Source organism: Purpureocillium lilacinum (assembly GCF_023168085.1).
Source record: "Purpureocillium lilacinum CBS 284.36 DNA, scaffold_3, whole genome shotgun sequence".
In the NCBI taxonomy this organism is placed as follows: Eukaryota; Fungi; Ascomycota; class Sordariomycetes; order Hypocreales; family Ophiocordycipitaceae; genus Purpureocillium; species Purpureocillium lilacinum.
The window spans coordinates 5,004,698-5,026,247 of NW_027072113.1; the positions used below are offsets into that span (position 1 = coordinate 5,004,698).

General features: G+C 55.0%; 5 protein-coding genes across 5 annotated transcripts; 2 read left to right on the forward strand and 3 right to left on the reverse strand.

Annotated features, from left to right (window-relative positions):
* Positions 1-9,618: 9,618 nt before the first annotated feature.
* On the reverse strand, positions 9,619-11,722 carry PLICBS_005081 (uncharacterized protein; the record flags this gene model as incomplete). The annotated part of the gene is made up of 4 exons (XM_018325507.2): positions 9,619-11,134; positions 11,187-11,249; positions 11,320-11,536; positions 11,602-11,722. 4 exons carry the CDS (start codon positions 11,720-11,722, stop codon positions 9,619-9,621), a joined length of 1,917 nt encoding a protein of 638 aa, XP_018175259.2.
* Positions 11,723-12,207: 485 nt separating this feature from the next.
* On the forward strand, positions 12,208-13,107 carry PLICBS_005082 (uncharacterized protein; the record flags this gene model as incomplete). The annotated part of the gene is made up of 1 exon (XM_018325506.2): positions 12,208-13,107. One exon carries the CDS (start codon positions 12,208-12,210, stop codon positions 13,105-13,107), a length of 900 nt encoding a protein of 299 aa, XP_018175258.2.
* A 131-nt stretch (positions 13,108-13,238) lies between these two features.
* PLICBS_005083 (uncharacterized protein) lies at positions 13,239-14,520 on the reverse strand (the record flags this gene model as incomplete). Its single annotated transcript, XM_018325505.2, has 3 exons — positions 13,239-14,205; positions 14,270-14,342; positions 14,400-14,520. The coding sequence occupies 3 exons, from the start codon at positions 14,518-14,520 to the stop codon at positions 13,239-13,241; spliced, it is 1,161 nt and encodes a 386-aa protein (XP_018175257.2).
* A 3,818-nt stretch (positions 14,521-18,338) lies between these two features.
* Positions 18,339-20,085, forward strand: PLICBS_005084 (uncharacterized protein; the record flags this gene model as incomplete). Its single annotated transcript, XM_018325504.2, has 2 exons — positions 18,339-19,414; positions 19,473-20,085. 2 exons carry the CDS (start codon positions 18,339-18,341, stop codon positions 20,083-20,085), a joined length of 1,689 nt encoding a protein of 562 aa, XP_018175256.2.
* Positions 20,086-20,164: 79 nt separating this feature from the next.
* PLICBS_005085 (uncharacterized protein) lies at positions 20,165-21,462 on the reverse strand (the record flags this gene model as incomplete). Its single annotated transcript, XM_018325503.2, has 5 exons — positions 20,165-20,474; positions 20,528-20,931; positions 20,994-21,192; positions 21,252-21,371; positions 21,431-21,462. The coding sequence occupies 5 exons, from the start codon at positions 21,460-21,462 to the stop codon at positions 20,165-20,167; spliced, it is 1,065 nt and encodes a 354-aa protein (XP_018175255.2).
* Between the last annotated feature and the right edge of the window lie 88 nt (positions 21,463-21,550).

Sequence of the window (21,550 nt, forward strand, 5' to 3'; positions counted from 1 at the left end):
CGCTTTATTACCACGACCGTGCGAACAAAAAGCAGTCATGCGACAGTGTCCGACGCTGCGACACATCCTCTGAGAGCCAGGGCCACTGACCATTGGGATAACCTCAGCTGTCCCCCAGCAGGCGCTACGCGAGCCGAAATGGCCATCGCCGCGAGAGCTTCGGACAGCAACACCGACGATTCGAACCACATCAATCTCAGCGTCCTAATTCCAGTCATCATCGTACTCGGCGTATTCGCATTTCTCTTTTTCGGCTGTCTTGGCCTGCCATGGCAACAGTTCTTGGGCCGAAGGTCAGGCAATCAGCGTCAGCGTCAGCAGGCGTACAAGCTGGATCCCATCATTCAGGCGAAGCTCGCGAATCTGGAGGCGGGTCGGCGACTCTCATCTGCCGCGCAGCCACCGGGTCATACCTTCGAAATGTTACCGCTGCATGGTAGGACACACATTGGCGCAAACAGATCGGCGGAAGCGAGCCGGGTGACGATCGGCCCGGAGGCGACGCCGTGGGATCCAACAGTGTCCGATGCGGCGGCGGCGAGGAGGGAGGCGAGACTTTCTGCGCCGGAGGACCTACGAGCTCCGCCGCCTGCTTACACGGCTAAGTGAGACGCAACGCGCGGACGCACATCGGCATTCAGGTCGGTGAGTCCGACGCCGGACCGCTGAACGATTCGATCGTTAGGTCTACGAGTAGAGTGACGGCATTTGGCGTCTTTGGGTGAAGAGATCGGGGTTACAAGCAGAATGTACATCACGTTAGGCGACATTGAACGAGCGGCTCGACGGCTTTATAATAGGGCTGCGTATTCGGGGGGAATAGGCCTGTTTGGCCGCCATGCGATTGACAAGACAAGGAGCGGAAAATTCGAGTCAATATGAGATCGTATTTGGTTCTTTACGTGACGAGGAGCTGTGACCCAGGGCGCAGGTCGGACCAGCAACGGTTTCAAGTTCCCATCAACTGCCACCGCTCAGGCGTGCTGGAAAAAGAATTGCAATCCGTTCGAGAGGCAGAAATAATATTGAAGTGCTTGGTCGGTCATCACTGCAGTCGCGGCGGCCCTCTGCCGGCCTCATCGGAGCAAGACCGGCTGGGCATGCTCGCCTTCCCACCAACGCTGTCCATACGTCTTACCGGCGCCAACTCGGATGTACCCTCCACCAGAGAGTGGCCGTACGATGAGTATCCAGTACTCTCGAAATTTGGAAGAGATGGCCCTTCCCTTTCGCTGCTCGGCCTTCTCGTCGCGGCGACTTACTCTGCCCATGAGCTGGACGCAAAAGTCCCGTGTCGGAGCGGCACGAGCTGTGGCCTCATCATACACCACCCACCCTACAGGCCGTGATGTTTCATCGTATATGAAGGTAGCCAGCGAGTGCGTGTTCTTTGCACGTGTAGCATTGACATCTGCCGCGATTGCACCGAACGTCCCGTCGTCCTCAGACCCTTGACCCAAGTGTGGCTTGATCATTGCGACGCGCCGTAGCCGTGCCTTGACCACCACTGCTCTCGAATCCTGGGACAGCGACACAGACTCGCATAAGCTTTTCGCTCCATGCATAGGCAGAAACCTGACAGCTGTGGGAATATGAGCCCATGTCCAGGTTGGAAGCCCCAGCGGGTCAACGGCATCGCTGAAATGCACTTGCTCTGTGACATGCCACAATAGCTGGTCGGGCAGACTCTCGAGCCATATGCCGTTGGCAAAGGTATAGCCTGTTTTCTTTTGGACCTCTTTGCGCAGGCCCTCCAACGCGATCAGCTTGTCGGTGGGGAAAGTCAGCAGCCTTTCACTATAGTGCTCGACGACGGTCTTCCACCTCGTGTTCCTCGAGATGTTGAAGCAGCGCTCGCCGTTTTCCCTTTCGGTGATACTTTTGCATGACCACATGATAGTTCCATTCGTGTAGAAGACCATGCGTCGCGAGAGAAGCCACTCTTGGGTTGACCAAGCCCGGCGATTCAAAGGACCGTATTCAGGGAATGTGTCTTGGACCGTCTCGCGCCGGACGGATGCGTAAACCTTTCCTTGCGCTGTCTCAAGAGGACCAAAGAAGCCAGGAAGCTCCACAGCTGGGTTGCGACAAGTCCTTGGGACGAACAAACCCTGGCTAGAGTCCGGCGCATGGCAGGCAGAGATTGTCAAGTCTGCCATTTCGTAAACTGGGCCCATTCTGCCAGACTCTAGGAGCCAATCCCGTTGATCGTCTTGTATAATGCACAAAGAGTCGATCCAGATGTAGTCGAACCTAGTCTCTCTAGCGACGGTGATGGCATCTTGAAAGGTCCTCGGAAGTGATTCCCAGGGTATTCCATGGCGATGCGATTCGTAGTTGTCTGTCGTAGTTCGAAGCGGGCGCTTCTGACTCGGGCCCCAGCAATGACTGAGTGTCACATACCTGCCAGTCAGGCCTTCGGTGTCGACCAAACGAACGACCCCGTCGCTGATGACCAGCACGCGTGTTGGCAACGGTGGCGCGGCGGACTCTGCAATGCTTTCGCCACTCAATCTGGTGCTGCATGCGCCGTGGCATTGTCTGCATGCCTGTAGCCATCGCTTCAGCAGGGCGAAAGCGTCGGGGCAATCGGGCGCAGAGAGCTGTGGCCGTCCGAGGATGTCGCATCTCGCATTGGAGCCAGCTACAGGTGGTGTCAACGGACAATTCACAGCGGGATAATTGTTGGACCTACCGGGACATGAACTGTCTGTATAAAGGCGGATTTTCCCACTTAGAAGCTCCTTGCTGTCTTCAAGTCTGCCAGTGACGACAAAGCCAGTCAAGTAGGCCCCGTCGCGTGGCGGACCCGGAAAGCTGAGGCTCCTTGGATCAACCTTTGGATGTACCATTATTGCATCCGCTGAGAGGGCATCTACTCCATGCGTGCTAGGGTCATCACGATGTCGGGCTCGCGGAAAAAGGGCCTCCATCACCAGCGCGCACATCGGGCAGCGCAACGCCGACTTGGCGAGGGTTGCGCCATTTTCCCTGAGCACTCGACTTGCCTTTTGCGCATCACGGCCAGACTCATGAGACCGGTCAACCGCCAGGAGGAATGCAAGTGATATGGAACTGCAAGAAAAGCATAACTTCATCGCGAGAACAGCGATGTCACTGTGTTGTTGGTGGTGCTGTAACGGCGCTGGTGTAACGGTTCAGTGCAGGCCATGCCCTATACGACCCATACGAGGGGGTTAAACGCGGGGTCACCATTTGGGAGTGACCACTGACGACGATTCTCTGAGCCACTCTCATACTCTTTGCCTCGAATCAAGACTGGGAAAGGGAGCGACTAGAGGCTGCTGAAGACAGGAACGCAATCAACACACCATCCTCCACCCCTGCTGCCACAACACATGTAGCAGAGACAGCAGAGCACCGTGTGCCCACATAGCAAAAGCGTCAAACATCAATCCACGCATCCATCGACTACCGAAGTTCGACAGCAGCCCTAACAGGTCGTGGCGCGCCCCATGCGATCGCGCAGATGAGAGGACGCTGCCGCCTCAAATTCTCATCATGTGAGCCTCGCATAGGCTGAGAACTGTGCTCTGTTAAACAAAATGCCACCATTCAGGACGTATCTCGCCGCTGCGCCACACCTCCTGGTGCCCCTTGTCGCGACGCCGTATCAGATATGGTGAATCGTAATTGGAGTAGCGATCCATCACGATCTTTTTGTTGGAACCCACGCATTGCGCCGTCAGTGTCAGCTCTAGGTCAAGGATCAAGGTTAATGCCCGCGCGTCGAGATGTGATGCTGATTCCAGTCTACGGCTTGAGGGGACTCGCCTTTGAACATCCACTCCAGGCGTGCGTACCAAGCCCAAGAAGGGTTTTCCTGTGCGTATAGTCTGACAAGCCGGATTTTATGCAGAGCAACGTTCTCAGACCCAAACGCCCATTTAAGATCGATCTTCTTGGTCGCTTTGCTGAACCCCCACGGATCGTCTAATACTTGTTCTAGCGCGGGAGACTCTCCGACACCAACGAAGATGGTATCTTTGGTTCCATAGAGGCCGCTTCTCGCACCAATACCCATAGACAGTGTGACTTGCAGTTTGTTGATAGCCAAGCATGGGCCCTCCCAGCCGGTCAGACCCTTGCGGTAGAGTCTGAGTGCTTCGAGTCGTCGGCAGCTTCTTTCCCGCAGTTGCGCTTCAGAGACATGTTAGCTATGAGTCGCTGAGCTAGCAGGAGTAGACATTTGACCAATCTCGTACCGCGGTGCGTGTGTACTTTCGACTTCGTTCCAGGCTCCTGTCGCTTGGAAGGGCTCTGCGTGTTCGCGCCACAAGACCGCATCTCAATTCCGTCGATATGGGCATCCCGAAGGGCTTGAAACAGGGCAGGGAAATTGGTCCTCATGAGGTCAAAGAGCTCTGGGAAGGACGACCTAAACGATTCCAACCCTCCGTCGATAGACTCCATCACTGCCTCTGCTGATACGGAATTGTTTGCGGCCTGCAAGAGAAAATCCTCTACTTGTCGTTCGCTGATTGTGCCGTCATGCCCAATCTGGCGCTCAATGCGAGCTACCTCAGCAGCGACCTCGGTACAGCGACGGTGCTGCGCTTCTTCCACGTCGAGGAGATGTGGAAGAATGCTCTCCCCGTTTTGGTCGAATGCCTCGGCGACATTGTCCCTACAGGAGCCTACCGAAGATATGTGTCAGTGCCAGCATTTCCAGGATATACCAACCGGGGCGTACTTCTAGCTTCTGCACAGGTCCCTTGCGTTTCCGTGTCGAGATCTGCGAGGTGTTCCACGAGGCTGTCCGTATCTTTACTGAAGCGAAGGGCCAGCTCGTCCTCGCATTGCGCTAGCGGCAGCATATATCAGCGTGGGCTTGAGAAGAAGGGCTGTGTCGGTCAGTGTTCCCTACCCGCCGTTGCGCCGCAGATGCGCTGCTCGATCTGACTCTGCAGAGTGCGCGACACCGCACTCCCCGACGTTGGCTGTGCCCTGAGACGCTTGACTTCCCCCTTGATATGTTTCTCATCATGTTTTCTCTTTACGTCGCACACGTTTTGCCTCGCCTCGGCTGGTTGTATTTGTCAGTACCTGAGGCAGCCTGCATCTCGGGGCGACTTTGGACTCTACCTGTGTTAACATATGCAGGATTCCCCTGGCTTGTGCTTGGACCGGCAACAGGCTCATGGGCATAGACTGTCAGACGCCATGTTAGCTACAATGCGTGCGGTCAATACGCGACGTGCGAAGGTTTGGCCTACCAATGCCAACTCGCTCTGCAGGTTTCCTGTTAAAGTCGTGCGCTTTCTCAACCAGTGCTTCGCAGGTAGTTGAAGAGGCTTCGGACGAATCATCGCGAAATACTTCTCTGACTACTTGTCCGCACTCATCTCCCGTCGGGAGGCCGCCTAAGAGTTTCTTTTGTAGTCGTTCGGGGATTTTGACAGTAGTCCAGTCGATAGCCATCAGTGCTAAAGTTATGAGTCGGGGTACTACACTCATTAGCATGTCAAGCTGCCGACACAATAGTCAGATGGTCACATGCCTTCATTTCGACGCAGTAATGGGAGATCACGGTCCGGTTCAAGGTCGGGATCCCAATCAAGAAGCTCTCTCAGGACCACGCGCTGGTCGTCGCTCGCATCCGTGTTTCGTGAGCTTGTAAGCTCTTGCATGTACAACCGATATACCGCGCGGGAGTCAAAGCCTGCCATGTGCAGCCGAGAAAGCTGCTCTTCATGTCCCTGATCGCCCCACAAGAGCGGTTGAGGAACGCGCGGTCCAAATTGCTCCCATCTCCTGTCGTAATCAGTATTGACCGTCCACGATAGGCTCTGCGAGCTGCTTTCAGTCCCGTCTGTGAATGCAAATCGTCTGATTTGTGACCACACTATCCCGCCAACGACGTAGTAGAATCCATCATCGTTTGTGGCTACGGTGTGTGGCCCTGGGGCGAGCTCGTATACAAAGCCGATTCGATCGAGAATTCGGGATGCCAACCAGGTAGAGTCGAGATCTTCGCTCACTATGAGATACTGAGGTTCGGATGGGTCGTCTCCAAAGTACTGGATGCCCCCCAATTGTCTGACTGCTGCGGGAGCCAGGACGGGTACTTCCGCGGTCGGTGAGAGTGTCGAACCAGAGCGTCCGCTTGTGTAGTCGTTGTAATACACGAGAGTCACGTTGCTTTGCATGCCCAAGTTGAATACCGGTGGCGCCCGTTGTTCAAGCAGCGGTGTTGCGTCAACTTTCCCGAGCGATGGCAGCAAGGCTGCATATGCGACGAGGCCGGCAACGACCTTCAAAGAACCGAGCATTCTTGGGGATTCTGACTTGGACTGAGACTTGAAATTAGAAGCGAGGTCCAGCTATTCCCTTCACGAGGGCTGTTGAGCCAGACATCCTCGTTCTTTTATCAGAGCTAAAAAGGCAGCTGAGCCTGGCAGGAGGATGTATCAAGGCATCTATATTCCACCATTCACTGGGCAAACCACCAGCTGAGTTTCATGCTGATAACTCACCGAATGAAGACCTTGACGAAATATGCCAACAACGCACTAATATATTAAATGGCGGTGTCGTCCACCATAGCCAAGAGATAACCCGATACTTCACACTCAAAGTGCCTTTCAATGCAGTAGCTGATGTGGCTCGACATTTAACGCATGAAGGATAAGCCGACGCCACGTAACATTCTCCAAATGCGTTGTTCATGCTGACGAAGTCCCTGGGATATATGTGTTTTGGTATAAATTCTAGTCAGGCGCAGATACAAATCAACGATATATTGCGGTCGCCTTCGTTGTATCACTACGTGGTGCCATCGTCAATGCATAAATGACATTGCAACGTGCAAGCCGGCTGCTCGTCAGTTCATGTGGTGGAACTACATCGATGCTAAAATGCACGGCCGACTTATGTCTGGTGGAAATGCTTCGGCCGTGAACAGTTTGCGTGTATGACGAAACCCAAGGAGCATTGAAGTCTTGCTGAATGCAACGCGTCTCGAAGAAGTAAGTCGTCGATTGCTCGCCCTGAGCTCTCGCCATGCTATGTTCGCTTGAGTCAGCTCAAGCTTTTAACAGCTAGCGTTGAGGATGCCATGGAGTTCTGGCCATCAACAGCGAGCTTGGAGGCCAGTGTCGGCTCCTACCCTCAGTGGCTATTCTCACATGTATCGCTGTAGGCAAGACTGCGGCCATGGGAACTGGCCCTTTTCGGGAGTTTCCGGCACACACGACAAGGAAGTTACTTGTTCAAGTCAATTAGACTCGAGGCGGCCCGGATAGCCGTTCCTGGGCCTAATTCGTCGAGCAATGCACATTACTTGGCGCCGAACAAACAAGGAACAAAAGGTAGAAAATGAGCGCGCCTCGCCTCAATAGAGTGGTATCACGAGATGCCAAGTGCGTCATCTGCTCACAATGCCTCTTTGGGTATGTCTTCCGACCTGGCGGGACGTAGGAGCCCGAGGGGTTCCCTGCAAGAGCATGAACCTCGCGGTGGAGCAACGGTCTGGTTGGTGTCCACGACGATGGAAGTGAAATTTTGGATCAGGCGGCTCGGCAAAACGATAGTGTCCCATTCCAACACAGCCGACAGCTCTGTTCCAGTGAGCTTAGTACACCAGCCTCCTCGCTCTCAGTGCCGGATGCGCCCGACACGAAGATTTAGGTATGCAACACGAACGCTGCGATGACGCGTCCCTTCGACGCGACTGAGGGATTGACTCACTGTTTTGCTTTTCTTTCCCCACTGCTACAGCCGGGGGCATTTGCGCCGAACTCATCTGTCCAACAGCGTTGGCTTGGCAAGGCGAATCCGCTCCTCAGCATCATCGATTATCCGGGAACTGCTTCACACTTTGCCGTGCAGGTGCTGGTCATGGCGCAATCTTGACTTTGCCCTGCTCGGATCAGACACGGCAATGTCGAGGCATTTGCGCTGCGCTGCCCCGCCCCGACCAGGCCAGCGTCATTGTTCCTCGGCAGTTCTCCTAATCGGCGGACAAACGCGACCGCGTCTCGAAACGCGCCCCCGCTCTCCCCCATACGTTGCAGCACCTTGCTCAGTGGGGTCAGCGCGCTTCAGCAGCAGCCGAACGCCCAACGTGGAGTACGAGTATATTGAGGACGTGGAAAGACTCGCATACTATCGGCCAGGAGGGTATCATCCTGTCACAATCGGCGACAGGCTCGGGAATCGATACCGAGTGATACACAAGCTTGGATTTGGCTCGTACTCGACGACCTGGCTTGCTCGTGATGAAGAACGAAAAAGCCTCGTTGCAATTAAGGTCGTAACAGCCGAGTCAACAACTCGTGAACTAGAGATCTTGTCCGCGCTCGCTAGCACCAAAGGCGATTCGGAAACCGCCGGCTGCGGCAGATCCCTCATCCCTCGCCTACTGGATCACTTCAAGGTTGAAGGCCCGAACGGCGTTCATCCCTGTTATGTCACTGTTCCTGCAAGGACCAGTCTTTCGGGGGCAAAGGATGGCTCATACATGAGGCTATTCAGCCTGGATGTAGCGAGAGCCCTAGCCGCGCAACTCGCGGTCGCCGTTGCGTTCACACATGCACAGGGCTTCGTCCATGGAGGTACTCTCTTCATTTTCCACATGCGATGACTGTCTCGCCGTTAACATCGTTCACACAGATCTTCACCTTGGTAATATTCTTCTCCGCCTACCTCGTGAGTTAGACTCGCTCTCGGACGATGAGATATACGACCGTTACGGCGCACCGGAATTAGAGCCCGTCCGCCGCCTTGAGGGCGGCGCCCTTCCACTCGGTGTCCCATCTCACGGAGTTCAATCGGTCTGGCTTGGGAAAGCGAGCGAAGATGTCCGCCTATCAGAAGCCGCAATGCTCCTCGTAGACTTCGGCGCAGCCTTTTCCCCAGCGCATGAATCACGGTGTGAGTCTCATGCGCCACTCTCGATCCGGCCTCCGGAGGCGCGATTTGAAGCTGGGAAGCCCCTGTCCTTCCCTGCAGACATCTGGACAATGGCTTGCAGCATCTGGACAATCCTTGCCCAAAGACCGCTGTTCGAGGATATCCTCGCAACGCCGGATAACACCACTTGTGAGCAACTAGATGTGCTGGGCGACCTACCACCTGAGTGGTGGAACAAGTGGGAAGCACGTCGACAATGGTTTAACGAGGATGGTAGCCCAATCCAAGACCGCTTTCTGAGAAGCTGGGAGACACGCTTTGAGGACAGTGTTCAGAAACCTCGACAAAGAGGAAGAATGCCATCCATCGAAGCCGAAGAGAGAGATGCAATCGTGGCCATGCTTCGTCCCATGCTATCGTTCCGGCCCGAGACCCGCCTTACCGCAGGCCAAGTCCTGAGGTCAAATTGGATGGAGAAGTGGGCATTACCAGCATATGAGAAGATGCTGGCGTATTCAGCGGTCAACGGACTGAGTAGATCAGTTGGGAGAGTAGCCTATTGAACCTCAAAGGCATTCGATTCACGATGGGAACCACTGACAGAGGCTGCTGCCAAGCTTCGGTTGGAAAGGTAGAGCGACGTCAACCGCCAATTCCTAGCCATTGGAGGTAGATCGGCCCAATGCTGGTTTAATGCGCTGGTAACACGATGGCACTCAGTACACGTACCCTTCTTGGGTGCAGTCAGATCTTCGCCTGTCCCAGCCTGCCGAGGCTTTCGTGGCTTTGCCCCGCTGAATCCCCCCAAACGAGTCTGAAGTCCCACCTCGCACGATCGTCGCCTTCCTGAAAGTATGCTCCTTCGCGTATTCCGCCGACATGTGGTAGAAGCCACTCGCCAACACCACCCTCCCCATTCAGAATCCATCGGCGTGCCACTTCGTTGGCCACGGCGTCGCCATCTCGCTCCGCATCCGCCGCCAACAGCAGACTTATGACGATCCAAGCGAGACTAAACATGATGCGCCTGCCATTGCCGAGCAGGTCGAGGAAGCTCCCTTTGCCGCTCTCCAATGAGCGATGGAGGGTCTGCCACGAACTGCTCAACGCCAGGCGATATTGCTTGGTCTTGATGTCGCCAATGGCACGCTTGAGCCATCCATCAAATATTTGAAGATTGTCGTCCTTGACCAGGTTGCGTACGACCTCACTGCTGAGGACGTTCGTGGTACCCTCCCAGATGGTGTTGACGTTGGAATCTCGAAATGCACGGGCAAGATTCTCCGGCTCGTCTGGCTCATCCATGTAGCCTACACCTCCCATAGCCTCCATGCATTCCTGGATTCCGCTTGACGTGTTCTTGGCGATGACTGCTTTTGATGTTGCTGTCAGCGCCCTTAAGACGACCCGGGCTTCGGCACCTTCGTGGGGTACAGGCGCGTAAGATCCCGTGGTGACACCGGCCGGGAATCCATTTTCGGTGAAGCTCATCAGAGAAATGGTGAAGAAGGCAAGATGTAGAGCGCCTCGGAGCTTGAGCTCCATGTCCGCAAGCGTGCGGAGGTGAAGGGGCAGCTTCCACAGCGGCACCCCCCAGGTCGAACGAGCTCGAGCAAAGGACTTGGCGATGGACAGACAGCGCCTCCACCCGGCGACGCTTCCCATAAAAGCGTGCGCGCGAGTAATGTTGAGTATATGGGAGATGGTCTTGACGCCGCGATCTATTGGTCCGACTAGATGGGCGCGCACGTCTTTGAGCTCGAGCTCAGCCGTGGGGAGCTGTTTGGTGCCTAATTTGTTTTTGAGGCGATGTATGCGAATTCCGTTTGTCACAGTCCTCTCCTTGCCGTTGGCGTCAACGATTCTTTTGGTCAACGGCGCAAGAAATGCACTCAGTTTCCCACTCTCAGTCTTGGCCAACAGGACGGCAACATCAGCATCAGTCGCGGAGGAGAAGAATTTGAACCCGGACACGAGATAGTCGCCCTCATCCAGCCGCCCATAAGTGCTCGCCTTCTGAGCAAGAGGCCGGTACGTCGCCCAAGTCTCCGTGTTCTGGACGTCGCTGCCGCCGGCACGCTCCGTCATCCACTGCCCAGAAGTCCAATAATCGGTGCGTGATATGAGATGCTTATACACCTCATGAAATGGGTGCGAAGAAGGAAGAGACGGAAGGACCTCGCTGAGCAGTTTCGCCGCGCCGTCAGTCATTGAGAGAGGACAACCCGTCAGCGCGGACGAGGGGCCGAAGAAGTAATTCCTTTATGAGCGTGTCAGACAACATGTGAAGAGGGAAAAGTATTATGACTGACTTTGCGTGCTGGACGATTCGTTTGTACTGCCCGAAGTGAGGTTCGTAGGCAGTCGCGACGATACTGAAGACATGATTGATCAGTAAGTTGGCCACACCTGTAGACTCCGTCATGCTTAGCGGGCGCGACTGACCCGTTTTGTGCCCCCCATGTGCGCAGGTTCTTCCACCCATCGCTCGTCACCAATTTGTCCACCTCGTACCTCGCGCCCCATACGTTATGCGTCTTGACATATGGCTGGCGAACTTCGGCGTCGCAGGTCCAACTCTTCACAGGGTCAGAAGCTGCCTCCTCGGCAATCTTGGCCAGCTCCGGCCTCACGGCCGACAGAATGTCGTCCGGCAGGTACCCTAAGTGACGAGGTCAGTCAAACTAACGTGCTCCTCCCTGAATAGTACCCTCGGGGCCTTGTTACACGATAGCGCTCTGAGGAATGCTACATCCGACGTGAGTGGATGCTCGCGCTCGGGCATAGAAAAGATGAAGCCCGTGTCCGCGGTTGCCGGCTTCGGTAGTGCCGTGGCGTTCGAAGCCATGCTACTGTATAACAATAATGATAATAGTAAATACTGGGGTTTCGCTTAGTGCATTGATTGCGGTATAAAGCCATTACAGGCAGTCGACACCTAAGCAGGAACTTGGCGTTGAGTAGCTTCATATATGTCCTAAGAGTCGTACCCTGGCTGCGGCGCCCCAGACGTTGCCTCTACAGGCGCTAACGCCCCGTAACGGCACCAGTGGCCTCTGTCAAAGGCCCCTATTGATGCGGGGAAGCCTGCCAGTTACCAGGTGCCAGCGCGGGGAAGAGTGACATGCCGAGGGTCCGCAGGCTCAACATTGGAGCCGAGCCGACTAGCTCCAATCCGTGCGCCGTCAGATGTTTTCGGTTCGGAGTTATAGAGGTGATTACTCTGCTACTCTACCGAGAGGCAGGAATGACTTCCCCCTTTGCCTAGTGCTCGCGTCGCAGTTGATGGCCGCGCGGTTGACGTGAACAATCACACTGCCCGGCGAGCACAACATGACTTCAAACATGAACCCAACTACATTCAAGTCGGTGCAGTATTACACCTCAGAAGATGGCAAAGTTGCCTACATCACCTTGAACCGACCAGATCAACACAATGCCATTGACCAGCACATGCCGCTCGAAATACGCGGCGCTGTTCGAATCGCCAATGCGGACCCCCACGTTCACTGCATCGTCCTCAAGGGCAAGGGTCGCGGTTTCTGCGGCGGGTATGACCTCAAGATTTACGCCGAGAGTGCTCAGCGCGGCCAGACAGAGGGCAGCCAGGATCTAAGTCGGGGTTACGAACCCTTCCAGGACTATCTGCTGATGAAGGAATGCACCAACTGCTACTCGGAGCTATTCCGCAGTCACAAGCCGACAATTGCGCAGGTGCACGGAGCGGCCGTTGCAGGTGGGAGCGACATCGCGCTCTGTTGCGACCTCGTCGTTATGGCGGACGACGCGCGCATAGGGTACCCTCCGAGCAGAGTCTGGGGATGTCCGACGACTGCGATGTGGGCGTACCGCGTCGGCGCAGAGAAGGCGAAAAGAATGTTGTTCACGGGCGACCTCATCAGCGGCTCGGAGGCGGCTGCCATGGGTCTGGTGCTCAAGGCCGTGCCAGCGTCGCAGCTGGAAGACACAGTGAACTTGCTCGTCGAGCGGATCAAGACAGTTCCGATCAATCAACTGTGGATGCAGAAACAGGTCATCAACAACACAATGGAGGGTTCTATTGAGTCTAGCCAAAGGCTTGCCACTGTCTTTGACGGAATTACAAGAAACTCGCCTCAAGGCGTTGAGTTCCAAGAGCTCGCGCGACAACAAGGCTTCAAGGCGGCGGTGTCATCACGAGATGAACCCGGAAGAACAAATGAGTACAGAAAAGTGTGGAAGAGCGTTCTTTAGTCCGACGTAGAAGAAGGTAATTGAAGGCGAACAACAATTGGTTGCATGTTTTGCAAAGGGAAGATAGAAGTCGGTATTCCGTACATGTTCAATGACGAGACAGCGCCGCACCGAGAATGACACACCGGCCGTTAGCACTCCCAATCGTACAGGTTTCCCATCGCGAGATTCGGCCCAACCTTGTTATTGTAGCCGAGTCGGACCAGTGTCGTCCCGTTGGGGTTATACCGTGGCCAATTATACCTCTCTAGGCCATGAACTGGGTCCTTTGCAAAGGCCGCCCACGTTTGCCGAAGGTATTTGCCGAGCGCAATCTCTTCCTTGGTGCTGGGAATCTGATCCTGAACCACGGTATCGAACATCGGCCGCACTTCCGACTCGTGATACGCTCCGCTCGGCGGATTTCTCGACAGCTCCATCTTCGGGAAGTCGCCGTGGTAGCGATATCGCCACGTAGGATTCCCGTGCTTCACCGATAGAGCGGCACGTCTGGCCGCAGGGCACTCGAACATTCGCCGACTGTGTTGCTGCCAAAAGCCGGGCGGCGCGGGTGCGTCGGTGAAGAGCTCAAACAACCCGCCCTCAAAGTCGGTGTTTCCAATCAGCATGGGCAAGCGGGCTGGTACACGCCGGCTCAAGTCCTCAAACACGGTCTTGTTGTCCATAGTTGGGCAGTACGGCATCGTGACGGGGCTGTTGACGGTGGAGACGGTGGCTTTGGCTATAGCGTCGGCGGGCTTGCGCAACATGCACTCCTGCACCTGTCGAGCAGGCGTGTTCTTGTCCCCGCATCCAACGGCAGAGGATGCGTTGAACCAGAACTCTGCCGCTTCCGCCTTCGTTCGCGTACCAATACCTGTTCCAGTGCCTGACTGCGCAATCACTCCGTGTACAATGGGATCGCGCGGCCAAGCGTATGTGTAGTCGTCAATCGAGACGCCTCCAGCGGACTGCCCAAACATTGTGATGCGGTTCGGGTCGCCTCCAAATCTCGCGATGTTGTCTCGAACCCATTCCACGGCGAGACGCTGGTCGAGTAGTCCCAAGTTCTGAGCCCCGAGTGGATTTCCGGGGTACCCAAATATGCTCAACCGGTAACTGCAAACACTTCTCAGCACGCCATCATCGGGAAGATGGCCACAGGATGTTTGCAAATACTCACTTGATGGTCACCAGGACGACATCCTCCTGGTCGGCGAAAATCTGGCCGTTGTATGAAGGGATTGCCGACGATCCTACACCAATACACAGAGTCACTCCGAGTTCCCATCAAGATACGGCACATGACGTACCGACGACGAAACTACCGCCGTGAAGCCAGACAAGGACGGCCTTGCGCTTCTCTCCTACCTGGGGCTTCGTCCATACGTTGAGCGTGAGGCAGTCTTCGCTGCGACGCAACCCTGGGTTCATGATTTCCGTGAGAAACTCGACGCCGACATCCGTTATATTGTATTTGGCAATCAAGTCTTCCGACACGACTGCGTCATTCTTTGTAATGTTCGATGTCATACACGAGAAGCCCTGCTCATTCAGTCAGACTCGGTTCCAGCAGCGATGGTACATGTCTACTTGCAAATTTGTCTCCGCGGATCCTGGACCTTTTGCGGAGTCGCTCGGGAGGTTGGAATCGACGGGGTCCAACTGGTGGCTCGGCGTATGGGATGCCGAGATACTCCGACACGCCCATCGCATTTGACGCGGCATGTCCTTCCACAGGGCCGCTGCTTGTATGGACTGTTTGGCCGACCTTCCACGTCCCATGTCGTGAGGTTGCGCTAGCGGCGGCGGACGCCGCCAATAGTAGAGTCATACCATTGATTGTCCTCTTCATGTTCAAAAGACACCAGACCAGACCGTGCTGTAAATGGATCGAAGATTTACTGACAAGAGTCGACAGCGTTGCGGCTTCCAGCAAGGACGAGAAGGTTATAATTACGCTCACATTACACTGCTCATTCATTTTATATTTTATGCTCCTTTCCAATGGACACCAAAATTGTCGAGGCGATGACGCCCAGCTGGGTCCGGTCGGGTCGTCACCCTCCAGTTCTTGCGCAATCTCGACACACTAACCATACCACAACGCCAGCAAGCAAAGGGAGAGCCCGGCGGGGCAATTTCCACCGCTCAGTCTCTTGGTTCTATTTTCAGAGCCGGTAGATCGTTTTACGTGTACTCGTGGTTGTGCTCAATGCTTTGGCGGGGTGTAACGAACGCCGATCCCCTAGCCAAGCATGGCGCAAACCCGCAATGCGCTCGCATTCAATCCGACGAGATGGGTCACGTTCGTCACTGACCTCGATAGTGCTAGAGAATGCCTCCCCTTCTTATCCTCGGTAAGCCGCAACATGCGTAAAGCATAGACCTGGCTGTAATAGCACTGTCTGCCTGCAGCGTTGAACCCAGTCAGGCGCGGTACTGTCTAATACAAAGCTGCCAACAAAGTGGCTGAGAAATCATGGGAGATCGAGTGTGACATCGCACACTGGTTTGACGCGGTGCCAATCTGTCGCATCATCCCACCTTACTCGGTAGGCGTGTTTTCGTATTGTTGTGGCCTGAGATCCCGGAAAGATCAATCGGGCGCCTGTTTTGGTCATTTACAGGAAGCGATTGTCGTGCTGCGATAATATTTATCGGAGGAGGTCGCCCTTGTTGGCGTTCGTCCAAAATCTTGTGTGAGCCTCGCCCTCATTGAATCCATCGCTCGCTGGTGGAGTCTTTCCGGGCACAAAAAGCTGCAGGAACAGCATGCAATTGACTCAGGCGGCCGTCACACAATCTAACATGCCATTTATTAAGCTTATCGCAATACGGGCTGAGGTGCTGACTTCGTGGTGGGAAGGTGTATGGCCGCTGGGAGACACATGACCTCAATCCAAGTTAAGTGGTCTGGGCGGTTTCAAGAGGCTGACGCCATGGCTGCAACTCCACGATCCTCGGCTGCAAGAAGCTGAAGGAAATGTTAAAAGCAAGTCAGTGTGAGAATTACCTCGCAGGTATGCCTTATGATGGTCCTCTGATCATAGTTCCCGCTATTCATATGCCCCGTTGGATACGTTGGCTCCGTCTTCTTATGAATTGTAGCTCTAGAATGACGGACCATTCGTTTTCCTCGCAGGGATCGCAATCTACATCTACATGAGAAGTGGAGGGACTTTATGACCTGCTGGCCACTGATGGTGTAGATCGCTAGCCAATGCGATTAAACGCACCCGCCGTCGTTGTTGCGAGATGGACATGGCCAGTGTTTTGCGAAACAGAATCCACAAACATGCTAAAGCTTGGATTTGGAGATGGCTCTCGTTAAAAGGGGTCAATTAGAGAGTCAGTGTGCTCCCCTTGTGCTGTCGCATAACTATCTCTGCTACCTCGTGAATCGAGGCTCACAAACATGACACCTCCAATTCGGTACGTCGCGAATTATCTCCTCATCCTTGTTCTCTCGGACGCCCTTGGGGCATCGAACGAGTTCACGTTTAGCTCCTTCGGGAGCCATGGTCCATTCATGTTCCCACATCTCGCACCTAGTTGGGTCGTCTTTCAGCCACCTTTTCGTGCCACATGTGTTGCATTTCTGATAGACCTTTTTGACCGTGCACATCGTGAATCACGCCGCAGACCCTGGTATGTGATTAAGTGTTCGAGTGGTGAATGGTTCGGAGTTTGAGGTGATGGTTCTGGCGATGGGCTAATGCTGATAGTTTGAGGAGCAAAAAGCATTCTCTTGCTGCGAGGGAAGACTGGCTTTATAGAACGCGATCCCTTTGTGGTGAATCGTTCATTCCTAGTGAATCGCGGTATTGTGATTCACAGAACAAGACAGTAGCTGAACGCAACTAAGTATAGTTCTGTATTTGCCCTTTGTTCGAGCCAGGTCGAGGCGCAGTCCAGCAACAAGTTCAACATATGTTCTTTGGCAGGAACAGCCACAACTTTGGCCAACGCCGGCGGCCCCTTCACTTCAGGCCCTTTGCCTTTCTCCTCGCAGTGCATGGCTTACAGTCTTGTAGGATTTGCTCAATCTGTTCCCGCCTCGAGAGCCCCATCTTGCAGCGGCCGATGGGCGGCGGATCTATGTTCAACTTCCGCACCTCTGTGCACGGCATGGGAGCGCCGGTGCGGATGAACGTTTTCTCCTGGCACCTGATGCACCTTGTATACAAGTCGTACTGGTAGCACATCACTGCTATTCAGTGTTTACTCAAGTCGATTGGATTTGTCAATGGTGAATCAACGGGGTGCGATTGGGATACGGTTCATTGAAAGGTGGGAGACTGCTGTGCTTGAGTAGTAACAAGTCGGAGCAGTGCCCCGAGCTGAGGAACAATTTATACTAAGACTCTAAGCATGTTGCTTCGAGAAATTATCGCTCGTCGCAGTTCGTGATTCTCTGACATCTAGGTTCTAAAGGATTGAAGGGGTCAGTGTGATTCACGAGAGTGGCATTGATATCCTGATTGACAGAAACATGGACAGGCGGTGTTCCCCTGTCAATTCAATCTAGTCGCATGCTGCTTCCTGCCCATTGACAAGCAGAGACATTGCTGCACTCTGCGATGATATATGCCGTCTGGTTAGCCGCCGAGCTTTGCAAGCTGCAACCTCGCTGCGCAACTTCACGATACCAGCAGGGCAAGCGGGCAGCATGACCCTTCAACCCGATTCCCCAGCGAGATTGCGCCTGTACATCACTGGTAGTGCATGTTTCCGCTGTCAATGGATCGCTTCAGGCTAATCCACATTCAGGTCCTAGGGGCTGGCAGAGAGTGTGTGTGGACCAGCTCGCCGCCAGCAGTAGTTCCATCCCACGCGACAATCGTGCACCTGCATCACTGATTCACTGCAACACTCCCGTCAATGGCACAATGCGCAAGTACATGAGCAAGCGGCAACGGCCGTGCGACTTTTGTCGCGCTCGGAAAACCGCTTGTCGCATCGAAGGGGCCCCTCCATGTCGCACATGCCAGTTGCACAGCCATGAGTGCACCTTTGTCGAGTCGACGCGCCCCCGCAAGAAGCCACTGCTGGAAGGACATCCGGGATCGGACGCCGTGGACGGAGCATCCGTGCTGGCGATGCCAGCCGCAACTGTATCCACGCCGCCGGTGTTGCTACCAAGACCCGGCGACAGCGACTCATTGAGGCCGCACTCACCGAGAAACGCGTTTGCGATACCATCAGTGCCGCTGGATGTCGCTGCGGGAGATGAGTCGCCGTTCCCCAGCATGAGCTTGCAGTTCCTCCAGGATCTCGGCATGGACTCCAGCGACTACCACTTCATGTTTCGCACGCCTCGCAGTCCAGCGTCCAACGTGTCAGTTGCGGGCGATGGCGCGTCACGGAGCGTGAACGCTCTGTCTCTGCAGCGCGATACGCCAACAACTACGTCTCTTCCCCTGCTGGATGGGCATACCGACACGAAGCCTGAGGCGCTGGGCTTGACGGGCGATATGGACCCATACATCCTGCGGAAATACCGGACTGACAATCACGGCGTCTTCAAGTTCAAGCAGCTCGCCGTTTATTCGGTGCAGGAACAGCCGTTCCCGGTGCAGTTCCTCCTGTCTCAGCCGTCGCTCTTTGGCAAGTCGCTGGAACAGACCGGCCATGCCACACCAGGAGAGGCGTATCTGAGGACACAGTTGGAGCAGTTGGTGCCATCCACGATGGGCAAGCGACTCATCTCACTGTGGTCAAAATTCGCCGGGGCGCAGTACCCCATCTTCTCCTCGGCCGCGATGCCTGATCCTGAGACCAGTCCTGCGCACCTCCTCGCTGCTGTGTACGCCATTGCCGTTCCCTTCGCCATGCACGACGATAAGCTCTGTATTGATCTCGCATATGACGCCTTCCCGTACTCGACGCTTTCGCAGGTTCTCAATACGTCATTGGCACCGGACCTGCACTCACCGAGCCTCGAAACCGTACAGACAGTTCTGCTGCTCGTGCTATGGCCATCGTCCAATCTGCTGGTCTCTGATGCGTCGCATCAGTGGAATCTTATGGGAGCTCTAGTCGCAGCGGCTATCAACGTCGGTTTACACCTAGACCCTACGCCCTGGGGGCTGCCGACGGCGAACGTGGCTCTGCGGCGCCGACTATCATTCCTCATCTACTCAACGGACCGTTTGCTCGCCTCCAGCTTGGGCAAGCCGCCATTCATCGATCGGGACAATTGGCTTGTCAATACACTGCTTCTTTCGGACCAGCACGATAGCAACGTGCTTGATGCCGACTGGGACTGTTTACTAAAACTGTCGGCGGTGACCACGCTTCTTGATGAGGCTTTAGCGAAACTATAGTGAGAATCTTCCAGTTCGCATCCATTGAGTGCTCTCATTGACCTCATTTACATCCAGTTCGCTGCGCATCTTGCAGTCATCGTCCCAAAACCCCGGGCTCAGCGACATCGCCATGTCGTTGGCGAACCATCTGGACGAGTCCTACCACTCCGCCGACCACCATGATCTATCACATCAAGCAGGGATACAAATGTCGCTGGCCATCTGCGATCTAGCCTATCACTACACAAATCTCATCGTACATCGCGCGGCGATGAGGCCATTCCTTGACACTGAGAACCTGAGCGGCTCTTCCGATTTCATCGCCCGCGCCGAAACAGTGCGACAAAGCATAAGAGACTGCACCCAGGGCTTTCACGCTTTCATCAAGGATCTGAGAGCGGAGGATGTCAACGGCGTTTGGCCATCGTGGGCGCAGGCTGCGATCTCATCTCTCTGCTTCACCCAGCTCACAATGGTCTCATCAGCATCTACGTATGATGAAGCTCTCGACTGGATAAAGCGGCTGCAGATGACCCGAAAGGAACTGCGACTCAAAGCGAAGTCCTTCCCCATCCTCTGCTTGGGCCTACTTCGCATTGACTCCATCTTCTGGCGCGGCGTCGACAACGTTCTTCACCTCCCACCTCATGTGTCACAGGCATTTTCCTCACTGGAAGACGGCACATGATCGAAGACACTCCGCGCAAATCGCTTTGACACGCAATTCTTGCACCGCTGGCCATCAACTATTCACCTTCTGTGGAGCCTTACAACCTTGGTCGCGGCGATGTGCCGCGCAGCTGTCTGAGGACGTCCTCCACGGTTTTTACTGCGTCGACCGCCATGCCGTATCCAGCTTGGAACCCAGTGCCGCCGGCGCCATAGTTGTGTACAAGAATGCGCTTCTCGCCGGCGACGTCGATTCCGTCGCGCTCTACCCTTGCGCCTCCCTCCCGTGATGGTCTCATACCCGCGAACGAGGCGAGGATCTCGTACTCGGACTTGCCAAGCTCGGGGCTCAACTTCACTGTCCGGTCCATGATGGACTCGGTCTCGTACGAGTACGTGGAGCCATCACTGGGTAAGTGGTCAGCTTTCAACTCGTAAAAAAGTGGAAGTGAGTCGCTTACTTGACGCCCTTTTGCATGTAGCCGCCCAGGACGACATTTCCGTTTGACTCGGGCCGCGGAATCACATACGTCTCATAACCCTTGCCGTGCCGCATGATGTTCGTCTGCACATGCGGCGCCCGGGTCAGCAGTACCTGGCCTCTTGTCGGATAGCATTTGGCATCCTCGACGCCGGCCAATGCCCGGGCTGCGTTGCCTGTGCAGTTGAACACGATCTTGGTGGCGGGATTGGAGAATGCCGCCTGGATGCTAGGGAGCTTCTGGCGAACAAATTGAACACCATAGTGGTTCGTGAGCTTCTGTTGCAGAAACTGCATGTGAAGAGGGGCGTTGATGGTGAGTGTCGTGAAGCCAATGGCGAATTTGACACCGGTCGGGAGCTCATCCTGCGGCAGAACACGGAACTAGTGACGGGTCAGAACACGGTTCCGACGGTGTTGGCCTGATTGGAGTCGCGATGGCATACACCCTCGAGATATTCTGACATCTCCTTGATCTTGTGGTGCGGGACATCTTCGTCCCAAAGCTCAATGGACTCGGTACGGCGAACAAAGGTCTCCTCGGGCCTTTCGGACGCCAGCTTCGACAGATGTGAGTAGCCGAGCTTGTCCCATCGCAGGGCGTTGGCGTCGCTGCCTGAGATTGCCGAAAAGTTGCATCCCGCCCTTGGCACACTCAGACTTAATTCACACCGACGTGAGGGCCTAGTAAGGATGGCACTCACCATGGAGACGTGTAGTCGACTGCCGTGTCACCAGGGAGGTGCTCGGCTACCACGGTAATGTTCTTCCCATAGCCTCTTTCAGCAAGGACCAGTGCGACATCGAGGCCAATGATGCCAGCTCTGGAGGAGATAAGTTAGCTATCGTGTATAAGTGGAAGATATGCAGGGGTGTCAAATACCCAACGATAACGATGCTTTCCCTCGGTGCCATTTCGTAGGCAGATTGTGTCTCACTTCGTCAATTGGCGCTCCGAGGTCATGCAGCTTCGCGACGAGGGCGGCGATAAATAAGTATTCGC